The sequence below is a fragment of the Haliaeetus albicilla genome, chromosome 23 (genome assembly GCF_947461875.1).
Source record: "Haliaeetus albicilla chromosome 23, bHalAlb1.1, whole genome shotgun sequence".
Taxonomy (NCBI): Eukaryota; Metazoa; Chordata; class Aves; order Accipitriformes; family Accipitridae; genus Haliaeetus; species Haliaeetus albicilla.
In genome coordinates, this window is record NC_091505.1 from 17,083,644 (window position 1) to 17,110,065 (window position 26,422).

Consider the following 26,422-nt stretch of genomic DNA (forward strand, 5'->3'; position numbering starts at 1 on the left):
ATGGTTAACATATTGCCAAATTTGAGAGACACCCCGAAAGAGCGATGATGCGAACTTTTGGGACTTCAAATAAACAAATTTGAACTAATCAATCTGGAAAGTCTGTTTTGTATTTGTGGCTTTGGGTTTGCTGTTTTATGTTTCTTTTTTTGTCTTCGCTGTTTGTTTGCTTTCAATTACCCGGGCCCCTCCTTATCCTAACCTCTAAAACTTCCTGCGTCGTGCCGGCCGGGAGGCAGGCAGCGAGACACCATAGTCATGCAATTGCAAATGTGAGCTGGAGGATGCTCCTTCTTCCAAAGCCGCTGGTTTTGCTCTCAAATGAACTTTTTTTTGGCATGTCCCCCCCACGGCAAGGGTATGGCACTGGCAGTTTGGCGTCCTCTCCTCTGGAGCGGGGACTATTTGCCCGTTCACAGGTCATCTGATAAGCTTTGCTTGCTGCCTCCTGATGTGGGTTTTATCACCTCAAGTGGAACTACTATTTTCTTTATGGCAACCCTGGTTTTTAAGGTTTTATCAGATCACTGCGATTACAAAAGCTTCACTTACATACTCAAAAGCTCCTATAAAACCTCTAGTTCAAGGTTTATTTGGTCTAGGTGGTTTCCAACTTGGAGGAATGACTTGCAGACACAAGTAATTTGTCCTACAAGCTTTGACTGACCAGTCGCTCAGTGCGTTCGAACCACGCCTGCCTTCTGAGCAAAATTCCATCAAGTCACTGACCAAAAGATGTTCTTTTAAGAATATTTAAAAAAAAAAAAGACAGAAAAAAAAAAAGCTTGCAGCAAAAAGGAAGTTTCAATTACTCTGTGAAATCAAGCAGAAAAATTAAGATCCAAGCAAACTTTATTAGCTCTGACAAGCAAATGCTGATGTCTTTGTTTCCGATGTGCGCAAAACTTCTACTAAGGAGGGGTGTGTGGTTTGGGGTTTGATTTTTCTTCTTTTTAAGCCACAGAAATATGCATCCTTTTCTTACAACGTGCTTTGCTACAACTGGGTTTTGTAAAGATATTCAAACGAAGGAACTGGCGCAGAGCTATCACAAAGCAGCTGATTCTTCTTTAAGCATCCACCAATATTTCCATGTGTCAATAGTACTTCACAACCACATTTATCTATGTAAAAACCCACATTAATAAGCCCTTCCCCTGCCTGCAGAGCTTGCCAAGCAGAGTAACAGTGCAGATAACTTAAGAATTTAGAGCAGGTTAAGAGACTCCAGAAAAAGATACACAAAAGGCCAGATTTTCAAATGCATTTTGCATCCACACATTTTTTCAAGACAGTTTGGCTCTTATTAAGCATTTCATATTCAGTTTGTGGTCTGCGGTCCGGGGGCGACTGGAGGGGTCTGTGGAAGCACACACATAGGCAGTAGTCTGAAGCTTCCAATATAGGCGACTGTGGCCCCCCCCAAAAATTAATTTTTAGACGCCTCACAAACTAAGACAGTTTGAGAGAGCTATGCTATCTAATGCCCTGTGCAGCCTTACGCCGCTCCTGCCGAACAAACCATCTCCTCCGCCAGAAAGTTCCACTGGCTCCCAGCTACCAGCTCCCCGAGGGCGGGAGGGCTGCAAGTTGGTGGAACAGTTATTTCCCCCCCACCCAAGGACCAAAAAGTCTCATTTGCTTAGAAAATAAAATTCGGTCCAAGAGCAGGTCCTGGGCGGACGTAAATGAGATTTCGGTTATAAGCGGGAAGTTTTCCACAAGACATTTTCATGGCAACACAGAGCCCGTTTTGGCACCAAAGGGAAGGCAGAGCACTCGCGCCGCTCCACGCTTGCGGCTCCCTGGTCGTCCCTCCAGTTTAGCTCAGCGCAGGACGACCTTCTCAGCCTGGACACGGGCAAAGGTCTTTCCACAGCACGCCAGCTTTGGGCCCAGTACTTCAGCCGGGAACTTCCCATCGCAGAGCAGCTTTACAGAATAGGAGGCCGGAGGAACCACTGCCGTCAACCCAAAGATGCTTCTCCAGAACATCACAGCCACAACCCGATTATGAGTTTACCTGCGGGAACCCACCCGACGTCTCACTATGAAGCTGTACACTACGAATACCCAGTAAAGCAGCAAGTTTGTGGCATGCTGCGTTCTTCAGCCTTGCCCACAAAAGCACAAAAAGGCTTTTCCTGCTTCACGAGTGACCCCAGCGCTGCTGCCAGCCCCTCGCTCCAGCCTGCCTTCCCACGAAGGTGACGCTGCTCTGCCCCACGTCTTCCCTCTGCTCACGACTCTAGAAACATTTCCCAATTTCAGCTGGACCAGAAAAGAGGCACCAATTAAAGGGGTTTCAGATATAATTAGCTCGCCTCAATCTGATGCAAACCAGGGTTGGGGAAACAAGCCCAGATGAGGTTGGGGAAACAAGCCCAGATGAAGGGCTCTGGGAGGGACGGCCAGCAGAGCTTGATCTCGCAGAAACTCTTCCACCGCAGCTGGAGGACCAAGGCACGCGCGTGTGCTTCCCAGCTCACCCCCTCCCACAGTCAGAGCTATCAGCCACTATCGCGACGGGCTCCCTGCGGTTATCAAGTCCTGGCTTGCCAGGCCTTCGGAAGAAAGGCTGCACGGGAAATTAATGAGCAATCTGTGTATATGATATTGGGGGCGGGGGAGAAAATTAAAGAAAAAATAAAATCATACGCTGCTTTCTGCAGCAGGACACCACAATTTGACATGACTTTCCAATTTTAAAGGTTAAAAAACTCACACCATGTGTTATTGCAAAAGGCAGGAAAGAACATGTTGCTCAACGGGGATGCCAGCACTGAAAACAAGGAGGTGGGTCAGATTTAAATCTAAACAGGTCCACCGCACATCCATCCTAGGGCCACTGTTTATAAGCAGAGAAAGGCAACTTTATACACAAAGATCACACACTAGCGGTTCCTGGCTGTTCCCAGGAAGAAAAGCTGCTTTTCAGCTGAACTTTGAGAACCGTTCATGTAAATAAGACAAACCTCCAAAAAAGCACACAGCTGGGCCTGAAGCATTGCATGGAGAAAGGCAAATAAGCGGTACAACAGGAGACAGGGGAAGTCCAGCGCCAAAAAAACCCAAGGTGCTACTTTTCCAAGACCTTTGAAACACCCCCAAAACTGGGCCGCCGTGCGCAGCTAAGAGCCAGGGAGGAAAGGGAGAAACTGCCAGTGGAAATCTTCCTTCCAGCAAGCGGCACAGCCCCGGGTTTAGCCCCCCCTGAAAAAAAAAGGGGAGCAGACCCCTTCCAGGCCCCCGAGAGTCGGGAGGCACCAACCCCAGCTCTGCCTTAGCCCAGGCATGGCAGGCAGGGCATCCGCCGGGAGATGCCACCGTGGCAGAGCCCAATGCCGGGATCGCTGCCTCCTCACCTGGGGCATTTACTGGGAGCAGCAGTGCTGGGACTGGAGCACCAGCGACGGTCGGAACCATCCCCTACACCTCCCACGTCTCAGCTTTATCTCCCCTTAGACAACCCACCTCAGAGCTAAGACCACAGCTGAGTTTGTAAATAAGATTTTTTTACCCGAAAAAACGTGCTTTTAAGCCCTCGCTGGCTACTCCCACCAAGCTTTACTTTTTTAACAGCCCGGGCATCTGTTGCAGAAGCCACCCAGCTCACACAAGCAGCGCACTGTGCTCAGCCAGCAAAACGCGACCTACGTCCGAAAACCCATCCCGCTGCTGGAACAGACTCCCAATGTATTCCCCAGGCCTGGAACTAGCAGCCTGCCAGCGTTTGTGGAAAAGGCAAGGCTGACTAGTTTAGCCTACCCTGGAAGAGGCGAGGAGGGGGGTGGGAGAGAGGGGAGAAAGGATTAAGATAAGGATATCACAAAATTAAAAATTCCTCCTTCTCCCCCTCTCCAGGATGCCCTATCTACCCCGCTCTCCTCGGCACAGCTGTGAACACCAGCCTTATCTGCCAGCAGGTTCACATGGGCACTCCTCCTCCTCCTCCTCACATTAGCATAGATAAATCTCAACATCTTTTCAACAATTTGCAAGCCAGCTTCTGCGCCGCCAAGTTTGTTTGAGCAGAATCGTCCCGGGAGGGACAGCAGCGTCCCAGATGAAGGGCAAAGCCACAGAGGACAACCGCCTGCAAGGAGGGCAGGAGGGCACAGGAGGCCATTCCAGCCTTTTCAAACGAGACCACCTTTTTGGTTTCCCTACCCTCCTTCCAAACACGTTTCACCGTGCAGGCACACGCCTTCTCAGTCCTGCTCTGCACGGGAACACGGCACCTCTCCCTCCCCACATCTGAGGTGGCTTTGCCCGTCCCACACGTTGGATGGCTCATGCCACTCGCGCAAGCTGAGACGCTTAGGTCCTGCCTCTACTTTTGCAGAAACCCGTCCCCAGCAACAGACCCTACGCCCACCCAGAAAGGTCTCCTCCCCCTGAGCCAACACACGGTCACATCTTCTCTAGGTATTTTTGAAAAAAGCAAGTTTGAGAGACCTCAGCCCCGGGTATCACAGAGACACTCCACCCGCAGACCCAAATTTCGATCCCCTCTTGTGCACAGCAGCTGGGCTTGTGCAAACAGCTTCGGTGGGGTGGAAAAACAACACGCCCGGTTGAAAGCACGTTATCGTACCGGGGGACAATTGCATGGAGGCTTCTGCTGGCAGGCATCAAAGAGGTTTATTTTGTCTTTTTAAGCACGGCCCTGAGCAACCTGGGGAGAGGAGCCAGTGCAAACAGGACCTTTGCCATCCACCTCCCAGGCGGTACCATCCGAAATCCACCATCCGAAATCCACCGGCAGGAAGGTTAAGAGCCCCCAGCAGGCTGCGAGCCCCAGGGAAGGGATGGGCGATTAGAAGGATGGGATGCATTTACCAGTTGTGTTAGTCCTTCCCAAGCAGGGAGAGGGGCTCTCACCCTCCCCACAGCCGCTGCCGTGCTGTCCTGGCACCCTCTGTCAGCAAAAACACTCTATATAAAGTTTGCAGCTAAAAAAAGCCCAGTCCCTGCAGCCGGGAGGCGTTTAGCAACCCGCAGGCGACCCGAAGCGACGCTAGCAGGGCTGGGACGAGGTTTTGGTGCAAGGGCTGCCGTCGGTGGCGTTCCCACCTGGGCTGGGGGTCTCCAGTGGGTGACTGGGCTGCGACCAGAGCAGCTTCCCACTGTGGGGATGAACCTGTCCTGTGGATGCACCGGGATAAAAGAGGCCAAGAAGCATCCAGACAAGCAAAGCGTTGAGGGGCCATGCTGGTTCAAATCGGCATGCCTGGGGCTCAGCCAAGGAGATAAATGCAGGGACAGGGCAGAAAGCATACAGAGGGCAGAAAACCAGGAGTCAGCAACTCTCCCATGAGAGCCCAAGTGCTGACCACGACCAGGTTTCAAGTGCTTTCAGTGCGGCCAGCCATGTGTTTCCACCCACCAGTCAAGACTTTTTTTTTTTTTTTTAAACTCTACTCCCTCTTAAAAAAAAAAAAAGGAAAAAAGAAAAAAGAAAAGTTTCCTATCCTTCATCACCAAAAGGAAAGGCAGGGATGGGAGAAGTATAGCCCTCCAGCCTGGACACAAAAGTCCAAGCTAATACTTGAAGCCTTGAAGCTTCACCTGAGCCCCCAGGTAAGAAGAACATGTTTGAGACTGCCGCAGGCTTAGGGACAGCCCCCCTCCTGCTCTCATGCTATTTTCAAACAATGACATTTTTTCCAAAACAAAGTGTTTTGCAATCCTTGAGCAATCCTTTCCTTTTCCAATAATAAAAGTGAAATTCTCTTCATTCTCCACCGGTCGAGACGCACAACCACAGGCACAACCACCAGCTCCAAATCCACCCACCCCGCAGACAGCCACGTCAGAGCCCTCTCCCCAGGCTCCCGCACTGGGCTGGCACCAGGCAGGTCTTGCTGCGCCACAAGCTGCTCACAGAGGATTTGGAAAAGGTTAAATTTTAACTTGAAACTCTTACTAAACAGCTTGACTTGTCTTCTGAACCTAGCTCCTGTAACTGAGGGATTTCACTTAATCTATTTAACTTCCAAGTGTGCTTCTTCTGCCATAACTTGTTTCCCCAAAAAGAAACTGCTTAATGTCTCAGAATATTAAAACAGATATATTACTGACAAGCCATAGAGCTGACGATGACCTATTTCTCATAGCAATATAAATATTTCCAGGTCCTAACAAAGGCACAGGAAAAGTAGCTCTACATCAAAATGTAACAGAAGCCAATAAAGAGATTTGCTCTGAAAGAAATTAATATGAATCAAATCCCAAGGAAGCGGATTTCATGGCACAATCCTCCTATGTTAACTGCCCGGTAGTCTCCCAAACTGCCAGTCCAAAGGCAACATACAGTAAAATTTACATTCTGTGGTCACTCCGACACACATCTGGTGCAAAGGCCGGCACTTTAAAATAAAAAGCCATTGAAAACATTTCTGGAAGAGCTTCACAGTTTAAAAACAGCACCTAGGAACTAAGTAGGACTGAGCAATTCAATCCCAGAAGACACACAGGCGGCCCCGGCGTACATCCCCGGATCCAGCTGGGGGAACACAAGGGGTTAAAACTCACGGTGGGCTCATGTAGCAGGAGCATGAAGGGCCTATTTAAAAAAGAAGAATCAGAAATAAGGAATTTTGCCAGTTTTTACCCCTGATAAATCCACATTCCAGTCTGTCAGCTATCTTGTTATCCCCAGAGCTGCTGAAGTGTCTTTGGCTGTAACTATGCATGACTCCGGCTTTGAGTAATGGAAATAAAAGTATGTGCGTTGTGACTGCAGCGTTCCTTTCCCAACCCCAGAAAAAGAAAGGCAGAGCAGGAGAAGATCCTAGAGCAGCTCAGGGATTTTGTACGGAGAAGCTGGAAAGCTGCTTTCACCCTACCTCGGCTGTCCACCCCACCAAACCTGCCTGGGGAAGGATGCCTAGAAGTTGTAAAGGAGATGCCAAGTTTTAGCCTAATACAGCAGCTTTTATCGTCTGCAATAACAAACAAATAAATACTCTTCCAGATTCACAAGTCCAGTTTAGCTGGCAATTCGTACCCGGCAAACATTTGGAAGCAGTATTGTAAAATTAAACAAAGCTATCATTTACAGGAAACCCTGCCTCGAGTACAAATTATAGAGTTGTTAAGTTTATCTGGCAATGCCTTGCCCCTGAGTGCTACATAATTATTCCTAAATCTTTCAGGAAAGAATGCAAATATTTTAAAGCCGTAATTCATTGACAAGGAGGAAGTCCCGTTTAACCTTCTGCGCATATTTTGATACCTAGAAATTAACCCCTACTCGCCACAACTATTTTTCAGCATCCTATCGAGCTGGCTGGTTGGCGAGCGGACCCATCCCCGGTTTCGGCAAGGCTGGCACCCTCGCCCGTTCGCAAACCACGTTTTCAAAGCAGCTTCGGGGCTGGCCTGGAGCAGCACCGTGCCAGCCAGGCTGTTCCCCGCGTGGAAGCCTTCCCGGTAAGGGAGGTTTCAGGCTGCTGAAAAGGCTGGCTGTTCTCATGGGGGTTACGGCAAAAAAAAAAAAAAGTGGTATAAAGGAGCCTTTAATAAAGCAGAGGGCTGAGTTATGCGGAGTTTTGCTAGCTAGGCGCCTGCCACGGGGATGTCCGCATCCCTTTGGTGGGCTGGATTCAACGGGGCAGAAGCAGCCCTGAGCCCCGTCCCTTCGAGCCTCCTCTAGCCGCCAAGCCACGGCTCTCCAACCAGCCCCAATTAACTCACGTTAATTAGCAGAAGCCACGTGGCTGAAAGCACTGCCACCTTCCCCAACCCCCCCAAAGACTTCTGTTTTCTTTATAAAGGAGAAGAAAGTCAACTCATCCTCTGCTCAGGCCCTCCCTCCAGCAGCCAAGCCCTTAACCTACCACTGGCACCAACTCATTTGGGGCATATTTCTAAAGAAATGGTCACTTGCAGCCAAAGGGGAGAAGGTGTGTATCCCCCGAGACCAGCAAAAGGCATCTGCAAAGCCACACACGCAGCCCCCCGCCCTCCCAATGGTACCCACCAGGCAAGCACCCACAGCCCCGTGGGGACTCATCCTGCTCCAGAGCAGCGCCGTGCCCGCAGGGTCGGATATGCCGGCCGTGCACTGCCTGCGGGCGCTCAGCTTTGCCGTCAGAGCTGCTCTGAAACTACAACGCACCTGCTATTAAGCTAAAATGGAAAAAAAAAACAAAAACCAAAACCAAAAAACAACCACAAAACAACACCCAACCTTACCTTTTCAAAAGGTAGTGCTCAGGCTGTTGTATTCTCCTTCCAGTGGCATCATTTATTTAATAAGAGCTCAGTGGCGGGTGTTATCCCCCAGCGCTACCCGGCAGTTTGTCAGCACCGCTGCTCAGACGGCGGGATGCTGCGGGAGGCAGGCGCTGGCAGCCTTCGTACAGCAACGCCACCGTTCACAATTACTCAGACACGGGAAGCCAACAAGTACTGTATCGAGGTCAGGCTGCAGCAGTTAATCCAGTAGTTTTGTATACACAAACAATATCCGTGATGCACAGCGACCGTCACAGATGAGTGCTGCTGATACGGTGGATCTCAGAGGTGAAAGGACCTGGCTTCTTTCTCCCTGTGGGAGCAGGTCAGTGGATTCCCTTCCTTGCAGGTAACTAAACCCAAGAGTTTTTAGTACAAAGATGAGCACTGTACTGAGATATCGCCCAAAACAGATTGAAACCCAATTCCGCTAAGATGCTACGATGCTCCAAACTGCCACCTGGGTCTTTCAGAAGTCGTCCCTTCGCCTCCTCTCCTTCGCAATGACAAGTTGCGAGCTTTCTTCCACGCCTGGAGCCGGGGAAGGGAGGCCAGGCCAGACCCAAAGCCCTCGCACCGCCTCCTCGCCCCAGCGCGAGCCCGCTGCTGCGCTGGGGGAGCAGGGAGGCAGGGGCGCCTAAAACCGAACCGGGCTAGAAGAAAGCAATCTCATTATGAGAGCTAATGGCAGCGAACCACGATTATTATGTAAACAGCACTGAATCATTAGCAGTCGCTATCAAAGCCATTTTTCCCCCCACCAAGAAGAAAAGCACGCGGTCCTACGGCACGCTCGGCTCCGTCTCTCAACCGAGCCAAAACTCTGGAGGAAGCCTGTTTGTTTTCATCCAGTCCAAACCAAGCCACTGGCACAGCTCTGACCTCTGATCTTCACACCAGGTTTCCCACAGCTGCCTGCTCCCAGTGCCTCTGCCCTGGCAGGGGGGCATTGCCACCGACGCCTCACCGCCTTGTCCCACCGGGCACCCTGTGCTGCCCCAAAACTACCGGCTACCACGCTTTAGAAACCCAAAGGTTGGCAGGTGGGCAAAAAAAAAAAAAAAGAATCCACCCGGCACTACTCAGAGGAAAGGTAAAGCCGGCCTGGGTGCCCACGCGTACCTGGCAAGGGAATTATTTTCCATCAGGCTCATAATTGTGCTGGTTTCTTTGGTCACATAAATGCCCTGTCCTCTCATGGGAACGGGTCAAAGAAAGCCAGGGAGGCTGCAGGAGGTTATTTTTCCCCTTTATTGCTATCATGCAAAATCTCTCCCTATCACAAATTTTTTTCTAATAGCACCACCAGAGCTGGGCAAAGCTGCCTGCTCCTTAATCTTCCAGGGGACAAAGTTACCTTTAAAACAAACGAGCAAGCAAGATCCCTTGTAAAGAGGACATTTGGCTACAAAGACACTCCAACAAGATCCTTGTGTTTGTAGGAGAAGCAAAAAACTGCACTTCAGCCCAGGAAAAATCCTGGCTCCGTCTTTATGTTCCAAGAATGCTGAATCAAAACAGGCTCCACTCTTTAAAAAGAGGAGAGTACAAAGAAGCAAAAAGTTTGTATTAAAACCCATGTAATCTTTTTAAAACACCATTATTAGAACCTGTAGCACCAGCCAAGAGTGATTTATCACCCCCTGTCATCACAGCCTGCAACACAGAGCTTTTTATACCAAACTGTCAATGCTACCAAGCTAAAGCCCCAGCTCATAATTTCTTAAAGCTGGCCCTCCGCTGCCAGCAAATCCCCTAAACCCTGGGGGATTTGGGGGTCCGGGGCACTGCTCCTCCATCAGAGCCACTGCCAGGGGACCAGCCACACGGGGCGACGTGACCCAGCACCGAGCATCCAGCCCGGGCTCTGCACCCTGCTTCGAAGCAGGAGGATGTTGTAAGTCAACGTAGGTGAACAATTCACCAAGGGTTATTTCGGCTTCTTTCAAAAGGGAAGTCAACGGGCCATAAAGGCTTTAACTACATTTTCCGATGCGAGCACATCCCTTCGAGGGACGTACCACGAGGTGCCCGGTTTTCACAGGGCGAGCGGTCAGAGCTCTCCGAAAACCAGACACCCTGACATTTGGGGTTTTCCTGTGAACTTGTTACTCTAACACACCCCAAATCACCAGTAATTTCTAGAATAGCACTACAAACCACAAGAGGTTAAACCGACTGCACATTACTTAAACTAACCTAAGTGTGACCCCTGGAAAGGAACAGCTATTGGATGTTGTGGTTCTGTAGAAACTCAATTACCAAAGCCAATTTCCTATGAGCATTTTTAAAAAAAAAGAAGGAGGGAAAAAAAAAAAGCAGCAACAATGCTGACAATGTGTAAGGGCCACATATTTTCACCTCCCGAAAGCTGCAGCCTTGCCTGTGTAAGAACAGTTCCTATTCCCACAAAAATGTTGAAACATATTTTAAACATTTCATCATTGTTTGCTCCCATCTGAATTTGCTTAAAATCCAGACAATTCTCAACTTTTAAATTGGAAACGTTAAGAGAAATACTCCTTCGAAGTCCTTCATTCAGGGCAGCTCCTCTCTGCTGACCATGTACCTTTCCTACACCAAAATAGCCGAGTGAGGAGTCCCTCATGGCAAACTCACACATGTCCAAGTCCGTCAGCCACCAAATGCGTAAATCACAGAAAATCCAAGTAGAAAGACTGGAAATGAACAGATGTTATTTTTTTTGCTTAAAAGACGAACAAAAAAAAAGGAGAAGTATTTCTAAGAGTGGGTTTTTTGGGGGGTGGGGGGGGAGCAATCAGGCAATGTTTTACGTTGGGAAAGAGGCACTACAATCCTAATTTCACATTAAAATCAACACTGGGCAGCCCTTAAGGAAGGCTGATCCCACCCAGGAGGTACCCCCACACCCACTTTTTAAGCACCATCTCCATCCTTTCAAGCACCACACTTTGCCAGCACTTTACCATCCCTTCCCCATCCCACCCCTCTCCCAGCACCCACGGGGACACGAGACATGCCGGACCACAAGGCACAAACCAGTGGGGAAGACATCTGCACCGGCCATGGTCTTTAGCAAACAGAAAACACCGTCCTAAGAAAACCATCACAGCTGCATCCTCGCAGGGATGCCCACGTGGCTGCATGAGCTCCACGCGTGCAAAGCCTCCAACCTGTCCTCACCAGCTCCCCTCTTCCCAACATGCTGCTTTTATCCCAGTGCCTTTCCCAGACCAGAAAGATGTAAAACAAGAAGAAAATCCCCCAGAACAATCACGGCGTTTCAGCCACAGGCTCCGTGGGGCTGCACGCATGCTGCGTGGGCAAAAAAAACCAAAAAACACAGACAGCCCAAAATCTCTACTAGAAAGGCAAAATAGTTTCATAAAACACTAAGGAAAACCTTTAACAAACCAGGAAGCAGGTAAGACGGGCTACAACAAAGTCGTTCGCTTTTAATTAAAATGCTTTGCAATTAAAAAAAAAAATAATACAAGCAGCAGGCAGCTTTCTTCCCAAGATGCACAAATCCCAGCGAACAGCACAAACTGCCCCTTCCAGGCCACCGGAGGGGTTTGCTATGGGGCATCTTGGAGCACACAAGGTAATTTAGGGAGCAAGAGGGAAATTTAAGAGTTTTGCCGGGCCCTGGCATTGCTTTGCAATGGGAGAAGGAAGTTATCTTCATAATCTCAAAAGAAAGAGAAAGCAGGAGGAATGTGAGGAATGCGAGGAGGTTATTGCCCCGGAGACCGGAGCTGGCAGCCCACTCTCAGCCCCTGGCCGCCGGGGAGGAGACGCACACCCTGACCTCTTTGGCTAACAAGAATTTCCTTGTCTCCCCATCCCCCCACCCCCCCCCCCCCAAAAAAAAGCAGAACAAAAGCACGGAATCAGTCCAAGAGGGTCGCTTCTCTTCTGGGAGGAGGCAAAGGATTTGGAGCAGATGGGATAATCCTGATGCTCCATCCTGTGGTTTGGGGAGGAGACCAGGAGGGAGATATGAAGGATTGAGCCCTTGCAACTCAACACACACATGCTCATCCATAGAAGTCCTGTGGCGAGCACCCCTCTGCTTATCAGGGGAACGGCTGCGGGTGGAGGGGATGGGAGGCGAGGAACATGCATCCGACAGCTCTCGAGAAGCGCTGGCAGCCCTTCTCCATCCACACAGGCTCCAGAACGCTCCCAGGGTCGGCAACCTATTGCACAAAACCAGGACGGTGGGGTCTGCACGAGCCACCAGCCAACACCACAGAGCAGGCGAAGACCACGGACGCCACCACCTCAAATAAACTGGGACCCTTCCAGCCTCCTGACAGAGGTCCCAGCCCTGCTGGGCAGACGCTACCTGCACCTCCAAGACAGAAGATGCTTGTCTGGGACACTCTCCCATCAGAGCCATCTCACACCTATTGCTCGCATGCAGCAGCGATGCTTCAGCCCGAACTTCCTTGGCTCCGCAGGAATCAAGGATAAATACCACGGCAGAGGGGAGAGGCAGAGACTCAAGGCAAACCCAGTGCCACGCTGCCGTGTCGGCCTTGCTCTGCTGCTGTTTCAACGAGAATAAAAAGTCTGTTGACATACGAAAGCCACAGAAAATCTCCCTGAAACTACAAAACAGTACTGAAAACATTGTGCAGCTCAGGCCTCCTGCACAATGTACACACGTCTATTCAGCCTCTTAAAAAACAGCTACATGTCTAAGGAAACATCTGATAATTAAGGCAATTTTAACAATAGATAATAATTTGACTATGAATTGTATGGAATGTAATGACTGCTTATTCTGGCAGAAAAAACAGAACTTTCTATGAAGTGTCTGCCAAGGAAAACGATACTCCCACTCAGCCCGGACCACTGCAAGCAGTTGCTGCTAACCACATGCTTCACGCTGCCGGCTGCTAGGACACGGCGCGCTGCTGCAGCCGAACAAAACCCCGCGCTGCAGATTTACAGAGAGAAAGCAGAGTCCCAGGCGAGCGGCGGCCGGAGCCGTGACTCAGCCGGGGGCCGCCGCCGGCTCTTGCCAACGCTCGCCGAGCCACGCAGCCGCCAGCGCCGGACGCCGGGGTGCTCGCCGGTGGCCTGTGGGCAACTTGCATGCTGCCAGCTCCCCCCTCCTGCTGTTTCCAGTTGCTAAATGACATTAGAAGCAGCTAAAAATACTTCAAGCGGTTCTCTCATTTACTTTTCCACGGCAAGCACTCGCGTTCGCCGCGAGGACGGTTCTCCGACGGTCACTTCCCCACCCACGGGTGGGCAAGGAATCGCTCCGTTAATGCACGCCGGGTGGGAGAAAGCCCCCTGCCCACCAAGGACCACTGCCTTTGCTGGACAAGAGTCATTGCAAACAGCTACAGCTGGTGGCCGGGTAGCTCCACACCTTCAAACGGATGGCGGGGAGGACCAGGCGTTACCTGGTACTTCTCATACCCCAGCGAGCCCAGGAGCTGTCTTGTGCAAACCGACTGCAACAGGCTCAGCAGTGCCCGACAGCACGAGTAACACAGTCCTGGACGAGATCCAGAAACCGTTTTTTGGTTGGAAGAGGCCGCGCGGAGGAGAAGCACGTGAAAAACTAAGACAGCGTCTGCTGAACTTTATACATAGAACAGCAATGCCAACAAAGCGGCCTTCCTGATCGACCAAGGCGGCACGCCTGGGCCGGCTGACATCGGCACCCGGCTGACAACCATAAACGCGCCGGGGACGAGCGAGCAGCAGGACACGGGGGCACCCCTGCCAAAGTTACTTTGGGCAAAATCCCATGAGTCCGAAAATCAAGAGCCAAGTGACTTCCCCTGTCACAGTGAAAGAACTGTTCTCCACAGCTCCCGACAAATAAATGCAGCTATTCCATTTATTCAGTTTAAACAGAGACAAAGATCGCATCGAGCATCTCTACTAAGAGTGACCACAGAGTACTGCCTGTACCCAGCTCCCTGCGAAGGCAGGCTCCAGGCTCCCTCTGTGCTCCCCAGCAGAGCATCTTCACTCGAGCCTCCCTCCGTGCCACCACAAAATCAGGACAGCAGTGCCAGCGAGGGAAGGCATTATGCTTCTGCAGGAAATTTGCAGGTTAACTGACAATGCTTTCCACCAACAGGCAAGATTTCACCCCCCCCCCCTTTTCAATCCAGGAAAAGAAACATCTATTTCTTCCAATTAGCAGGAAAAGGGAAGGAATTTCCATCCGTTTAACACCTGAGGGCAAGAAGGAGCCTCTTGAAAGAACTCTTGGGCTTTTTTGTTTTTAAATCACAGCCACCTGCTGTGGGTCTCCGGATGCCACTGACACCAGCTCACTTTGCATTTCGTTCTGCAGCCACACCAGCCCAGCCGGGGTAAGCAGTCCCCACAGATGGTCACTCGCAGGGAGTTTTGCTCCATCACCACCACAGCCCAGAGACACATGGGTTCAATAAGGAACGATACTTTCTGGGTAGCATTTGAACACAGTGAGCAGCTGTGTCCTACAGGCTGTAGGACCGAGCCCATGCCGAGATGTGCCCTTTCCTCAGGAAACTTTTAATTAAGTCATCCTAAAAGTAGTTACAGGCTGGTGCTCTCCCCACACCACCTACTATCTAGACGTTATCAAGAGTGAAGTTTCACAAACCAACCATCTGTATCAGCTCTACGCAAGCACTGATCTCTCCAGTAACAGCACCAAGACTGCACCCCACCACTGCCCTGAGCTTTGCAACATATACATCATAGGTCTATAGGTGCAGAAGCTACTAAAGGTCACTCAGATACAAGGCAGCACCAAAGGGCCATGACTTATGAAATGCTTCCATGCAGATTTATAGCAGTAGTCTGTCTTTAAACCTCTAACAGCAAGTTAACATAAAAGGAAACTATTCCTATATGTTCCACACTACAAATAACACATTTTACACCTCTTATCAAGCAAGCAATGAGTTGACCAGCTGCACACGTCTTTCAGAAATGCTTATGTACTTCAGCAAGATATAACCTGCCATTTACGCATGTTCTAATTACGTCCTAAACCTGGTCTAAACAAATATTAAATTGAACTGCTGGGTAATTATGGACGAGGAACAGCCTTTTAATGTGACTGAAATAGCAATGATACAGATAAAAAGATTGCTGGAATGGGCATTTGCTTGAAAGAAAAAAAAAAAGTTGTACACACCTACTGCTCCAGAATGTAAATGTGGCAAAAAAGTCCATGTGAGATGCTGCTAAACCCCAAATGACTCCCGTGCCCATCGGGTGAGGATCCGTTTCGCTTGCTGTCACGCAGCCCAGCGCAGGGGCACATCTGCCCGCGCCACCCAGCTGCTTCACTTTGACAATTCAAGGCCAATGTTTTGTAGGATCAGTAATCGCTGACAGGAAAGAAGTCACTACTCTTAAGAGAAACTAATCTGCCACAGCGTTTAGGACACCTTCTCGTAAAGGTGCTATACAGTTTCTGTCTGTGCACTGTGATCTAAAGCAATTCTGTAAGAGAATAGGAGAATAAAGCACAATCCACCAAACCGGTACAAAAATCTAAAGAACTTGATGGACTTCAGACTTGAGTTCATGCCAGTAACAACCATGTTCCCACACATTATCCCATCAGCATTACAGCCTGTTGAACCCTCTCCAACCTGTTCTCCACCACAGTTTAGTGAGCAGAGAGGTGCTACCAAGCAGAAATCACCAGTTTCCACCATCACCCCAATGGAATACTCGTCCAAACACACAGCTCTTTCCCACACACATTTATCTCGTTCTCACCAATTAGCCAGGCTCCCAGGTAACCGCCTTTCCAATCCACCTACCCACCTGAAGGAAAACACACCTGAAACACCAACCGAAATCAAAGGTTTGGCAAGTGACTCATTTTTCGAGACGCAATACACACCGCGGACCTTTTCGCCCCGGTGTCAGACCTCAGCCTCCGGCGTTATCACGCGTGACATTTCCCACCCAGCCCACGGCAAAGCGGTTCCCTGCGCTGACCCCGCAAAGGCAGCGGCAGGTGAAGCACCGCAGGCACAGAAGGTTAAAAACCTGCAGCAGGACAAGCAGTTACCGTCTGCATACACCAGCTGAGCGGCGAGAGGGGAGATCCGGAGCCTCTAAGCACGACACACGCCAAAACCACATGAATTCACAGGGGGAATGTGAAACTGCAGCAGGCGTAGCACCCCACTCAACGTTTAATTTGAAGCGCAGTCGCGCTTGAGGTACACCGCGCTTTAAAGCCGTACAGGGCACACCTCCTTTAAAGACTTGCACCATCCTCTCTGAAACACCCCACAGAGCAGAATGACATTTAAAACCTAACTTCGCAAGACCTGTTGCTTTCCACGCGAGGCCAGACGCAGACTCCCCGCACCTCTGAAACAGCGACGTAACCGAGCCGATATTTTCAGCGTGTCGTTGCAGAATGCCCTTCTTTTGTCGAGTAATCTCACCTTGCTCATCACATTTCTCTGACCCCTCCTTTCAAAAGCACAGGGTCAAACCAACAACAGCTTTAGAACCCCAAATGGAAGCCCCGTCAGCACGATCTACTCCGCACATCCTCCAACACTCCCCAAGTCATCTTAAACAACAAAATATAAAATAAGGACTAGGTCAAACCTTCCAATACCAGACCCATGAGGAAGCCTGCTCACATCCCGATCCTACACCGATGAGGGCTGGACTCAAATCAAATCCAAGCCTATTTATTAGAGAAGCAGGGAGGGTGAAGGGGAGAGAGTATTTTAACTGCAACCAGTCAGACGTTTCTCATTAAAATATTTCTTGGAGAAGTAAACGGGCCTGCAATTTTATTCAAACAGATGTAGGCTAAACGCATATCATTAGTCTGACAATATAAAAGCGCAACCGACTGAAATCATTTTAGTTTCGTCAGTGAAAAGGATAATGTATGCATATCTGGAGGGCACAGCAATGGCAAAGATTACCCCCAGCTTCTATCTTAGCCCTCTAAAGGTATTTACTTGGGGTCTGTCTGTGTTGTGACAGTGTCCTAGACCAAAATGAATGCCTCTAACACTCCACATTTTTGAGCCATTCAGTCATGCATTTTTGTTATTGTTGAAAGTAGTGCGAAATTGCAGTGCATGAGCTGGAGTCCTTGGTGGTCTCCGAGGATCCCAGCTAAAAAGGCACTTCCTTTGTTCCGCAGAGAATGCGGTCCAGTAGGTCATTCAGAAGGGGAAATAAAAGCAGCGGCCCTGGGAGGGAGATGAAGGATGAAACAAAAAGAATAAAATGTTTTGGGTGTGAGCACATTAGCTACCATTTCCTACTGCTGCCGGCTGCGAGCACTCCCGTCCCCTGGATGCACAAGTGCCTCGGGACGAAGGTGGAGGGAAGAAAGAAAGAAAGAAAAAAAAAAGGGGGGGGGGGGGGGGGAGAAACCCTTTCTCCGTCCCTTCGCCAGCAAGCCGCCGGGCGAGCGGCACCTGGGGCGGGGCGGGACGGGGCCGCCCGCCGCCGCGGAGAAAGGCAGCCCAAGGGCGGGCAGCGCCCGCTCCGCCGCGGCGCAGACGGGCGGCCGAGCGGCGGGGAGCGGAGCCGGCAACAGGCGCGGTCCCGCCCGCCGCCCCGGCACCGGGAAGGGGCGGGCGGCCCGGGCCGAGCTCGCCGGGTCCTACCGCGCACCCCGGCCAGGCGAAGCGGGATTAAGCGCCGAGCTCCGGGGAGGCGAACCCAGCCGAGCCGGGAGCTCCGAGCCGAGCGCCGGGGAGGCCAGCCGGGCAGCGCGCCCCGCGCCGGGGGGCCGGGGGGGGGAGAGAGCCGGGCGGGCACCCCGCGCTCGGCGGGGCCGGGCCGATCGCGCACAAAGGCGGCGGCGGCGACGATCGCGACTCACCGCTGATCTCGTGGCTGGGCGCTTCGCTCTGGCTGAAGCCCTTGGCGGCGTAGAGCCTCCGCACTTCGGAGCAACTTTTGGCGCGGGGCTCGGCGGCCAGCAGCAGCGGCAGGCTGAGGGCGGCTAAAGTGCAGAGAAGGGGCGGCAGGCAGCCGCGCCGCCGCGGCATGGTGCGGGCGGGCAGGGGCCGCCGCCGGGGCCGGGCGAGAGCGCCCCGAAGCCGGAGCCGGCCCTCCGCCGAGCCTGCCCCGCCGCGCCGCGCAGGAGCCGCGCCCGCTGCCGTGCACCCCGCTCCGCTGCGGCTCCGCTCCGCTGGCCCGGCGTGCGGCGGCGCTCTGCAAACTTGGCCCGGCAGGAAGCACATGGGGTGGTGGTGGTGGAGGAGGAGGAGGAGGAGGAGGAGGGAGGCGGGGAGGGGCGGCAGCCAAGCAGGATCGCGCAGGGCCGGGACAAGCCTCTGCAGCCCCCGGGAAAATCAGGAGCTGGGATCCGCCCGCCCAGCGAGGCGGAGCGGAGCCCGGGGCTGCCCACCCGCCCGCCCTCTGCCGCCGCCGGGCTGGCCCCGGGCGGGCGCTTCTTCCCCCCCTTCCCCGGGTCGCCTCCCGCGGAGAGCCCGGCCCGCGCCCGCCGCCCCCGGCTCTGAGTCCCCGCCAGCCCGGCGAGTCGCAGGTCCTCGCCTGCCGGCAGGGCTGGCCGCGTCCCGGAGCCGGGTCTGAGCATCCCCCGGCCGTGGGATGAGTTCCCAGCCGGCATCCACGCTCCCATCCCCGCGAGGGAAAGAGAAGCTCCCGGGTAGGGGTTGGAGAGGGCTGGAGCTGCGGATGGTTCAGCGCTGCTCCAGGTTTAATAGGTTCAACTAAGCTGATGACTTTTGACGTCGCCGTGGCGGGTTTGAACTACGTGCGTGAAAGACTCGTCAAAACAGACCGGTTTTTTTCCACCGATCTTCTGTTTCCAAAAGTTTGGCCGGAGAGAGGCCTCAGGAACACAGACGCCAAGATGCTCCAGCCACTCTTCCTCCTTCGTACCCTGGCCCTGCGCACAGATACATGCATAGGTGTAAACGAGCCCCGCTCAACCCTTCAGCCAGGGTTCTGAGTCCAACAATTGCTCCTTGCTTCTCTTTACTGAAGATCACAGAAATAGTGCTACAAGAATGACAGGTGCTGTCATGATTTCACGGGGCTGTAATGTCACTTAAAGGGTCTGTTTAAGGAGACCTTGCTCCCTGGCTGGCGTGGTGAGGTGCCAGTGTGCGTCTCTCCTGGGTGCGAATGCTGCGCAGGCAGCTCTGTCCCGCTGCAGCGTCCGTGCATCTGCGCCTGGCGCTGTCATTTGCCCCATGACAGTGTAATGGCCTGGTGATAGCATGATTTAAAAAAAAAAAGAAACCTCCAGCAGTTTACATTTCCATACGTTCCCTCATTATATGCATTTCTCTCATTGCCACACTGGGGAAGGACAGACTGAAACAACAGCAAAGGAAGTTGCCAGCTTCACCCCCTTGCTCTCAAGATTTTGTCAGCGAAATGCCAGGCGGGTCAGGAGGACAAGAGCCTCCAATTCATTTCCCTGGCAAGAGCACGCCGACAGCAAAGCATGGCCACGCTGCCCCTCCAGGCGCTTCTCGCGGGATCAAGATGCTGGTTCAGCTCTGAGCTTTCCAGCGGCGACGCCAGCAGCTCACCGCAGCCTTGGGGCAGCAGATGCTGCTGCGGTCGAGGAATTACACCAAAAATCAAGGGAAGGCCATGTTACCGCAGCCCAGCCTGGGCCAGCCGCGATGGAGAGGATCCTGCTGCGGCAGGCCTTCCCCTCCGGCAGGGATGCAGGGAGCATCCCCTGCCTGCATGGGAAATGGGCCATGCCATCCCCAGGGGCAAAGCTGGAGCTTGCTTTATCATGGTTTAAAAAGTCTCCAAAGACAAATCTGGCCATCCCGATGGAAAGGGGTGTAGGGTTCTCAGTCACCCCGCCATCCGCTGGGGCCACTCACGCTGAGCTGGTGAGACAAGCCAGGCCAGAAGTTCTCATGAAGTTATAAAGTGTCCTGAGAGAGAATAATCCTCTAGGATCTGGCCCTGCAATGTATGACTGAGTTCTGGTTTTCAAAGCACTACCTCACCCTCCCAGCCTTTATTTGAAGAGACAATGTGAATTTTAAAGAGAACTCAGCAGGGAGCACTGCATTTTTTATTCCAAAGTGAGAGAGAAAACGAGAGTGAGAAAGTCTGTGGGGTTAGAGACAGCTTGCCATTTGTTGTTTCTCATAATCCCATACCTCGGCGGGATTTAAGAAACCTCCTGAAAAACACGGAGGGTTTTGTCAAATACTTGATCAAGTAGTTAAATCAAAGGCTGCAGCAAAACAATGGGACTGCCTGAAATTTTTCATGAAAAACTCTTTTTCTTTTTTTTTTAAGGAACAGAGAAGTAGCCTCTCTCAAAAAAGAAATTTTTCTCTGAGTTTTTCACCTTCTCCAGCATTTTCTCACATCTGGCAGAACCTCCCCCGGCCCCTCACACCAAACAGCTCAAGCGATTCCCCTTCCTCACTTCTCTTCCCTTCCCAGAAGAAAAAGACAGAGAAAAGCAGAGGGGAAAACTCACGGTTTAGCTTTAAAAAGATGCTGAGGGTTTTTTTCAGGGTGAAAACTTCTGACCTCCCACCTCCCCCAAAAGTCTCCTCTCTCCCCATTAGTATTTCTGCCCTCAGACTCAGTGTTTCTTTTCCAGCCCTAGAAGATACCTCGAGGCCTGTGCCACGGTGGCACAGGATGCTCCCTGATTCTGGGGCTCGTGTCCCCACCTCCCCTACCTGGCAGAGAGCCGAGCCCGAGCTGCCTGCAGCGCTTTCGGAGCCATTTTGGCTCTGCCCACTCACAATGTTGGCTGCGAGTCTCCTCTGCTATTTGGGGGGACCCCCAAGATGTCCCCGCCACCAGCACGGGCACCCCTGGGCTGGGCAGAGCCGGCCGCGGCACGGATCCGCCGGCACAGGAGACGGAGACAAGGTGACATCACCCGCATTGCGTCTGCACGGAGCCTCTTCCAGCATATGCCATGGGCCTTGCACAACTTGGCATTTCAAATTTCCGTCATCTCATTCAGTGGAAAAATTGCAGCCCTGCCAGCTTTTCGGAGAGAAGGAAGGGTAGGGAAGGAGAAACCAGAGGAGACCCGGCTCCTCTGCAATTTCCCTTCACCTTCCTCCGGTACGCCACCTCTCCTCTCCAACACAGACCTCCGTCCGCCCTGCTCCTGCCTGAGCCTTCATCCACACAACAAAGTTATGTCGGTTTAATTAAAACCACTTTGAATCCACTCTAGAGGAATTGGCACAAACCCTTCACTGGGGCGTGGTTAAATCGGTACAAATCTTAGTGGTATCAACTGAGTCCACATCGGCGATGTACCGGCTTACGCTAAAAATCAATACAAGTAATTCCCACCTTCGTGGGATTTGCTGGATTGGTTTTAACTTCAGGTTGGTGGGAGCGGGGCAGTCCTCTAGCACTGACACATCTTGGCAGGAGAGAGGAACCCCCAGCCCAGCAGCGGCACTGACTACATCCGAAAAATCCCGCTGGGGTCCTACGAGGGCTTAAGCTTTCAGTTTGATTTAATTCTGGTCCTGGCCAGAGGTTTGCCGCAGCCCTGTGGTGTTCCCAGTCGTCTGTCACAGAATTTACTGTGAGGTTGTACTCAGATAAAGATTTTAGATGTAGCCTTTTAGGAAAACCTGGCTGAATGCAGTCCTTGGGCTGGCTATCATTAAGGGTGATTAAATCCTACACACTGGCAGGAAAGCTTGGGCCACAAGGAGGTTAGAAAGTGTTGAAAGGGAACTGGACAGGCGTGTCTTCCCAGCTCATCAGCAGGAGACGGCTCATTGTAAACCCGAACCAGGCACGTTCACTCTCCTGCGGCAGAGTGGTTGGGCTGGAACAAGGGATGCCCGAGTGGAAACAGTCTCCTTTGATAAAACCCCAGATACCACAAATTCAGGGGGTGTTTAATCCAGGGCATCTGTCACGAGGATGGGGGGGATTCTGCTAGTTGCAAAATGACGCTCTGAATCTTGGTTTCGAATGTCAACAGCCTGATATTTTAGGGCAAGCAGATCCGGTGTTTCGGCATGGGCTGATGTCTCCATTTATTTTTAACACTTATTTTTATCCTAAGGCTCCTTCACCCCGTCCAGCAAACAGAAAACTCTCGCAGTAACTGCTTGGCTCTGGGGTAAGGGGTGGATTAGCTCCTCGTTGCCTTCTGCGGGGGGGCAGATGCCAGCCGGGCTCTGCCACAGCAGGGTGCGAGGTGCTGTGCACACTGAAGCAAGATGGAAAGATGCTGAGGACAGGGGGGAACAGGCTGGGCAAGCAACGAGGCTGCTGCAAGGGTGTTACTCGGCTTCCCGTGACCGAACCCGAACAGCGCACGGGGCTTGCTGTGCGGGGCTCAAGACCATCTCCATTTTAGGGAACGCAAGAACTTGTCTCTCCCCCAGCAGGACAAAAAGTTGTCCCAGCTCTGTCCCCGGACACCACAGGGAGGAGACTTGGGGACACACAGTTTTGAAGGGCACAGGAATTCACTCACTTTCACAGATTTTCATGCCTGCACTTCCTAGCTCTCCCAAAAATGACCGTGTGGCAGATGGCTCTGACGCGTAGCACACTCACACCCAGCGGATAAAAATATTCCCCAACAGATTCCCGGCAAGCGAACGTCAGTCACTGTTGCTCCAGAGCCGGCCACGGCTTCCTCTTCTCCCCGCTCCCCTATCGCAGGGGTGCAAAGAGGGTCCCTGGGCTGCGTCTCCCTGATGGACACTACATGGCTCACTGGACCAATGCTGGCAGCTGGGCTGGCATCCCGGATCCACGCCAGCTCACCCGCACCCCTTCCCACAGCCCAGCATCCCAGGGAATGTGTCCCCATCCTCCCGGTCCCGGGTGGCCATACGGCTGGCTGCCACCGAGGAGGCTGGGTGGCAGGATGAGACCCTGCATCTGCCTCCCCCAGGCCTTTCTCGGTGAGAATTACAGCCACAATGTTAATTCTCCATCCACACTCACATAATCTTCCTATAGACGTGAAGGGGGGTGGGAGTCCACAGGGCAGGGTGGGTGGAGGAGCCCCAGCTGGAGGGCAGGGGAGAAGACAAATGGCATAATTCGGGAATGACAGAGGAAACAAGCCCACAAGTCACTCTTGCATTTCCATCCTTTTCAAGCGGCAATCCCTTGCTCAGCCCTTCCCTGGGTGCTCTGGGCTGTATTTACTGCAGGCATCATCGCCTGGGCTGCTTTTTTTCCCTTTTTTCCCCTTTTAAGAGCTGGTTTGGTGCCGGTGCCAGCCTGGCACAGGGTGGGTGCTGGCAGGGCAGGGGCAGAGTGAGGTTCGTGGGTGCTGTGAGCAGTGGCACGGCCAGCCCACACGCTGCAGCCTGCCCGCTCGGGTTAGTCTCGCCCGTTAAATGTGCAGTCTCCTGGTCCACAAGTAAGCACGCCACCCAGGTGGGGGTTCACAAAACCCTGGAGCTGCAGAGATTAGGACTGGAAAAAGCTTCAGATACCTGATGCCTCCCTCTCTGGCCCAGCAGGACCAACCTCGAGCTGTCCTCTCCCTCTCTGTTCTCAAAATCCCTCCTCGATCAAGACTGCACAGCCCGTCCCAGCTACCGACTCGGGATCTTAGTGCACAAAAGCATTTCTTGATGGCTAACCTAAACCTCCCTGGCCACGATTCAAGCCGGGTATTTTTTTTTCTCCTATCTCCTGTATATGGAGAAAACATACCCTGCTCTCAGCAGAGCCCAGAGCTCTCGGCACGTGTGGCCGGCACAGCACGGCTGGAGATGGCCCCAGTTGCTGTCAATGGCCCCGTGGGCTGCGTGGCCTCAGTCCCTGCGGACCTGGGGCAGAGGGGAACAAGCCCAAGCACTGTCTGGAGCAGCAGGAACCAGTCTCCTACCATGGAAAGGAGAGAGAAGGGGAGAGGCATGTTCAGAGCAGCAGATAACCCAGCCAGTTGGCACTGCTTAAAAATGAGTAATATCTACTTATTACCTGAACTCCCTTGTGCCAGCTAAAAATCCAGAGAGCGGAGCCAGGGGAAGAGGGAGCCCATTGCTCTGCAGTTGTCAGCAAGACCATCCCAGTCCTCTCTGACGCCGGGCATCACCACTGATGGCAGTCGCTCCCTCTGGGTAGGAGGCTGGTTTCCACCAGTGATGGTCAACAGAGAGGTCAAAGTTGGTTTTTCGGAGCTTGGGAAGATCAGCGTGAGCTTGCCAGTGGGAGATCCTTGTTACTGCACCCAGCACTTCTTGGAGGGCCTTTCTTTCCCCTCGAAGCGCTTCTACCTGGGAACCAGTCCAGCAAGCGCTTCATTTGTAGGCATCTGCCTCGTTACAGCAGGGATGCGTGTCAGCACCTTTGAGGATTTTGTTAGCGGAGGAGAGCAGAAGTGGCTAGCCCCTTTAATATCACCTGGGATGCAAGAGGCAAAATGGGTCAAGAGAGAGCAGGGAGAGCACCAGCTCCGAGCAGGACTTGTCCCTGTGCTGTTCTGTATAGGGCTTCAGTATCAACAAAATAATGATAAATAAAAATAAATAATGATCAAATAATGGGGTTTTTACCCCCAGGCACTCTCTTCATTCTGTTTAAAGGCTATTTCAAAAGAATTTGTAAACAGAGTGGAAAATGTGTGTACTTACACAGATGAAAGGAAAGAAAACCTGCTTAAAATGACCACAGCTGCGGGCAGGAGGTATTGGCAGCGCACACACCGCTCACCCACCAGCTCACCAGGTTGACTGGACAGGCTGATGCAGCTCCTCTCCCCCACAGTGCCATGCCGAAAACAAAACCCATGATGGAGCAGCCCAGGAGAATGGGGCGCAGGGTGCGTGCCAACTGAAGTCCCGCCGCTTGAGGAGGACTCACCAGACTTTGCCTTGGACCAAAATGGTCACAGCTTGCGTCCCCATCCCAGGTGCGATGCCCATCAGTGGGTGCAATGTGAGTCCCAGAGGGTGCAACCCTCCCCACTGCCCCAGCCCCTGAACGGATGAAGCAGGGCACCATCCATCCCAGAGCAGGGATGTGCTGCGGGGCTGGGAACCGCTCCTCCGTGAGGAACACAGGCAGCCCTTGCCCGTGTCCCCCCAAACGGCAAGCACTTTGCATTTTGCTCCATCCTCCCCTCCCGGCGGGGCCGGGGCGGCACATGGACTGCCAGACGTTCATGGTTATGGCGGTGCTGCTTGCAATCCTTTATTTTAATCTTCTTCTTTCATTCCCCTCCGCTCTTGCCCCTCACCCCCCGTGGTTTAAAGTTTTCAAATGAAAATATGCGAGTTGTGACTTGCGGGTAGCGAGTCGGGGCTTGCGAGGAAAGCCAGGAGGGAGGAGGGAGGAAAAGAAAGAGTGATCTGCTCCAAATGCCAGCAATTGTTTTTATCCTTTCCAGATGAAGGAAAAAGATCATGTTATTTGTTCGGCATAAAGTTCCAGATTTTCAGGAATGAAATCTGAGAGCAACATGTCAACAATCTGTCTCGAGAGCTGGGGTGGATGACGGCCTTTGTGCTCCCAAACACCAGCGGGGCCGGTACGCTCGGCTGCGGAAAAAAAAGGCTCCATTCTCACACTCTGAAGTGGTGGCATTAGATATCAGCAAGATAATGGGCCCAGGGCCTAGCCCTATTTCTGCTCCCAACTGAACGGCCCCAGACAGCTGGCTTTGATGTGCTCATTTATTTGCCTTTTCTTTTCACAGATGATATTTTTAACCAATATTGCGGTTTGGGCATAGATTGGGGAGAAAGGGGGGGAAAAAAATGAAAGCCATTTTATTGCAATAGCTGATCAGAAGGGAAGAAAAGAAAAAAAAAAAAAGAAAAAAAAATCAGCCATTCATTACCCTGCAGGTCGATGTTTCGTGCTGTAAATCAGCCGGGATGTGGCAGTCTCGCAGCTGGAGGGAGATCCCACATCAGCCCGGGCAAACCTCGAGGGCCAAGGCCGGCCGGTGCGAGGGGCTGTACAGCCCACGGTCCTGACGCATTTGCACTTGAATCCCAGGGGAAAAGGAGGGAGATAGCCGGGTCAGGGAGGTGGGCAGTGGCGAGATTCAGCCGGGGCTGATTGATGTGCGGGGCGGCACGGGTGGTCCCACGCCACGGGGCTGGGAGCGTGCCCCACACGAGGTGGGGATGGAGGGAGCAGCCAGTGCCCCTTTGATGTGCTGGCCCGGCCGTCCCCGCCGTGGAGGTGCAGAGGGCTGCGTGGCGAGGCCAGCCAGCCCGTGCGCTCCCGTCCCCTGGAAATT

At 52.4% G+C, this 26,422-nt stretch overlaps 1 protein-coding gene across 1 annotated transcript in view; it reads right to left on the reverse strand.

The window, feature by feature from the left end:
* GPC4 (glypican 4) overlaps positions 1-18,458 on the reverse strand; it is a 70,136-nt gene extending 51,678 nt beyond the window's left edge. The window contains exon 1 of the mRNA XM_069811407.1: positions 18,080-18,458. Coding sequence (XP_069667508.1) covers positions 18,080-18,443 — 364 coding nt within the window. The 5' untranslated portion in view covers positions 18,444-18,458. The remainder of the gene's footprint in view (positions 1-18,079) is intronic.
* Positions 18,459-26,422: the final 7,964 nt, after the last annotated feature.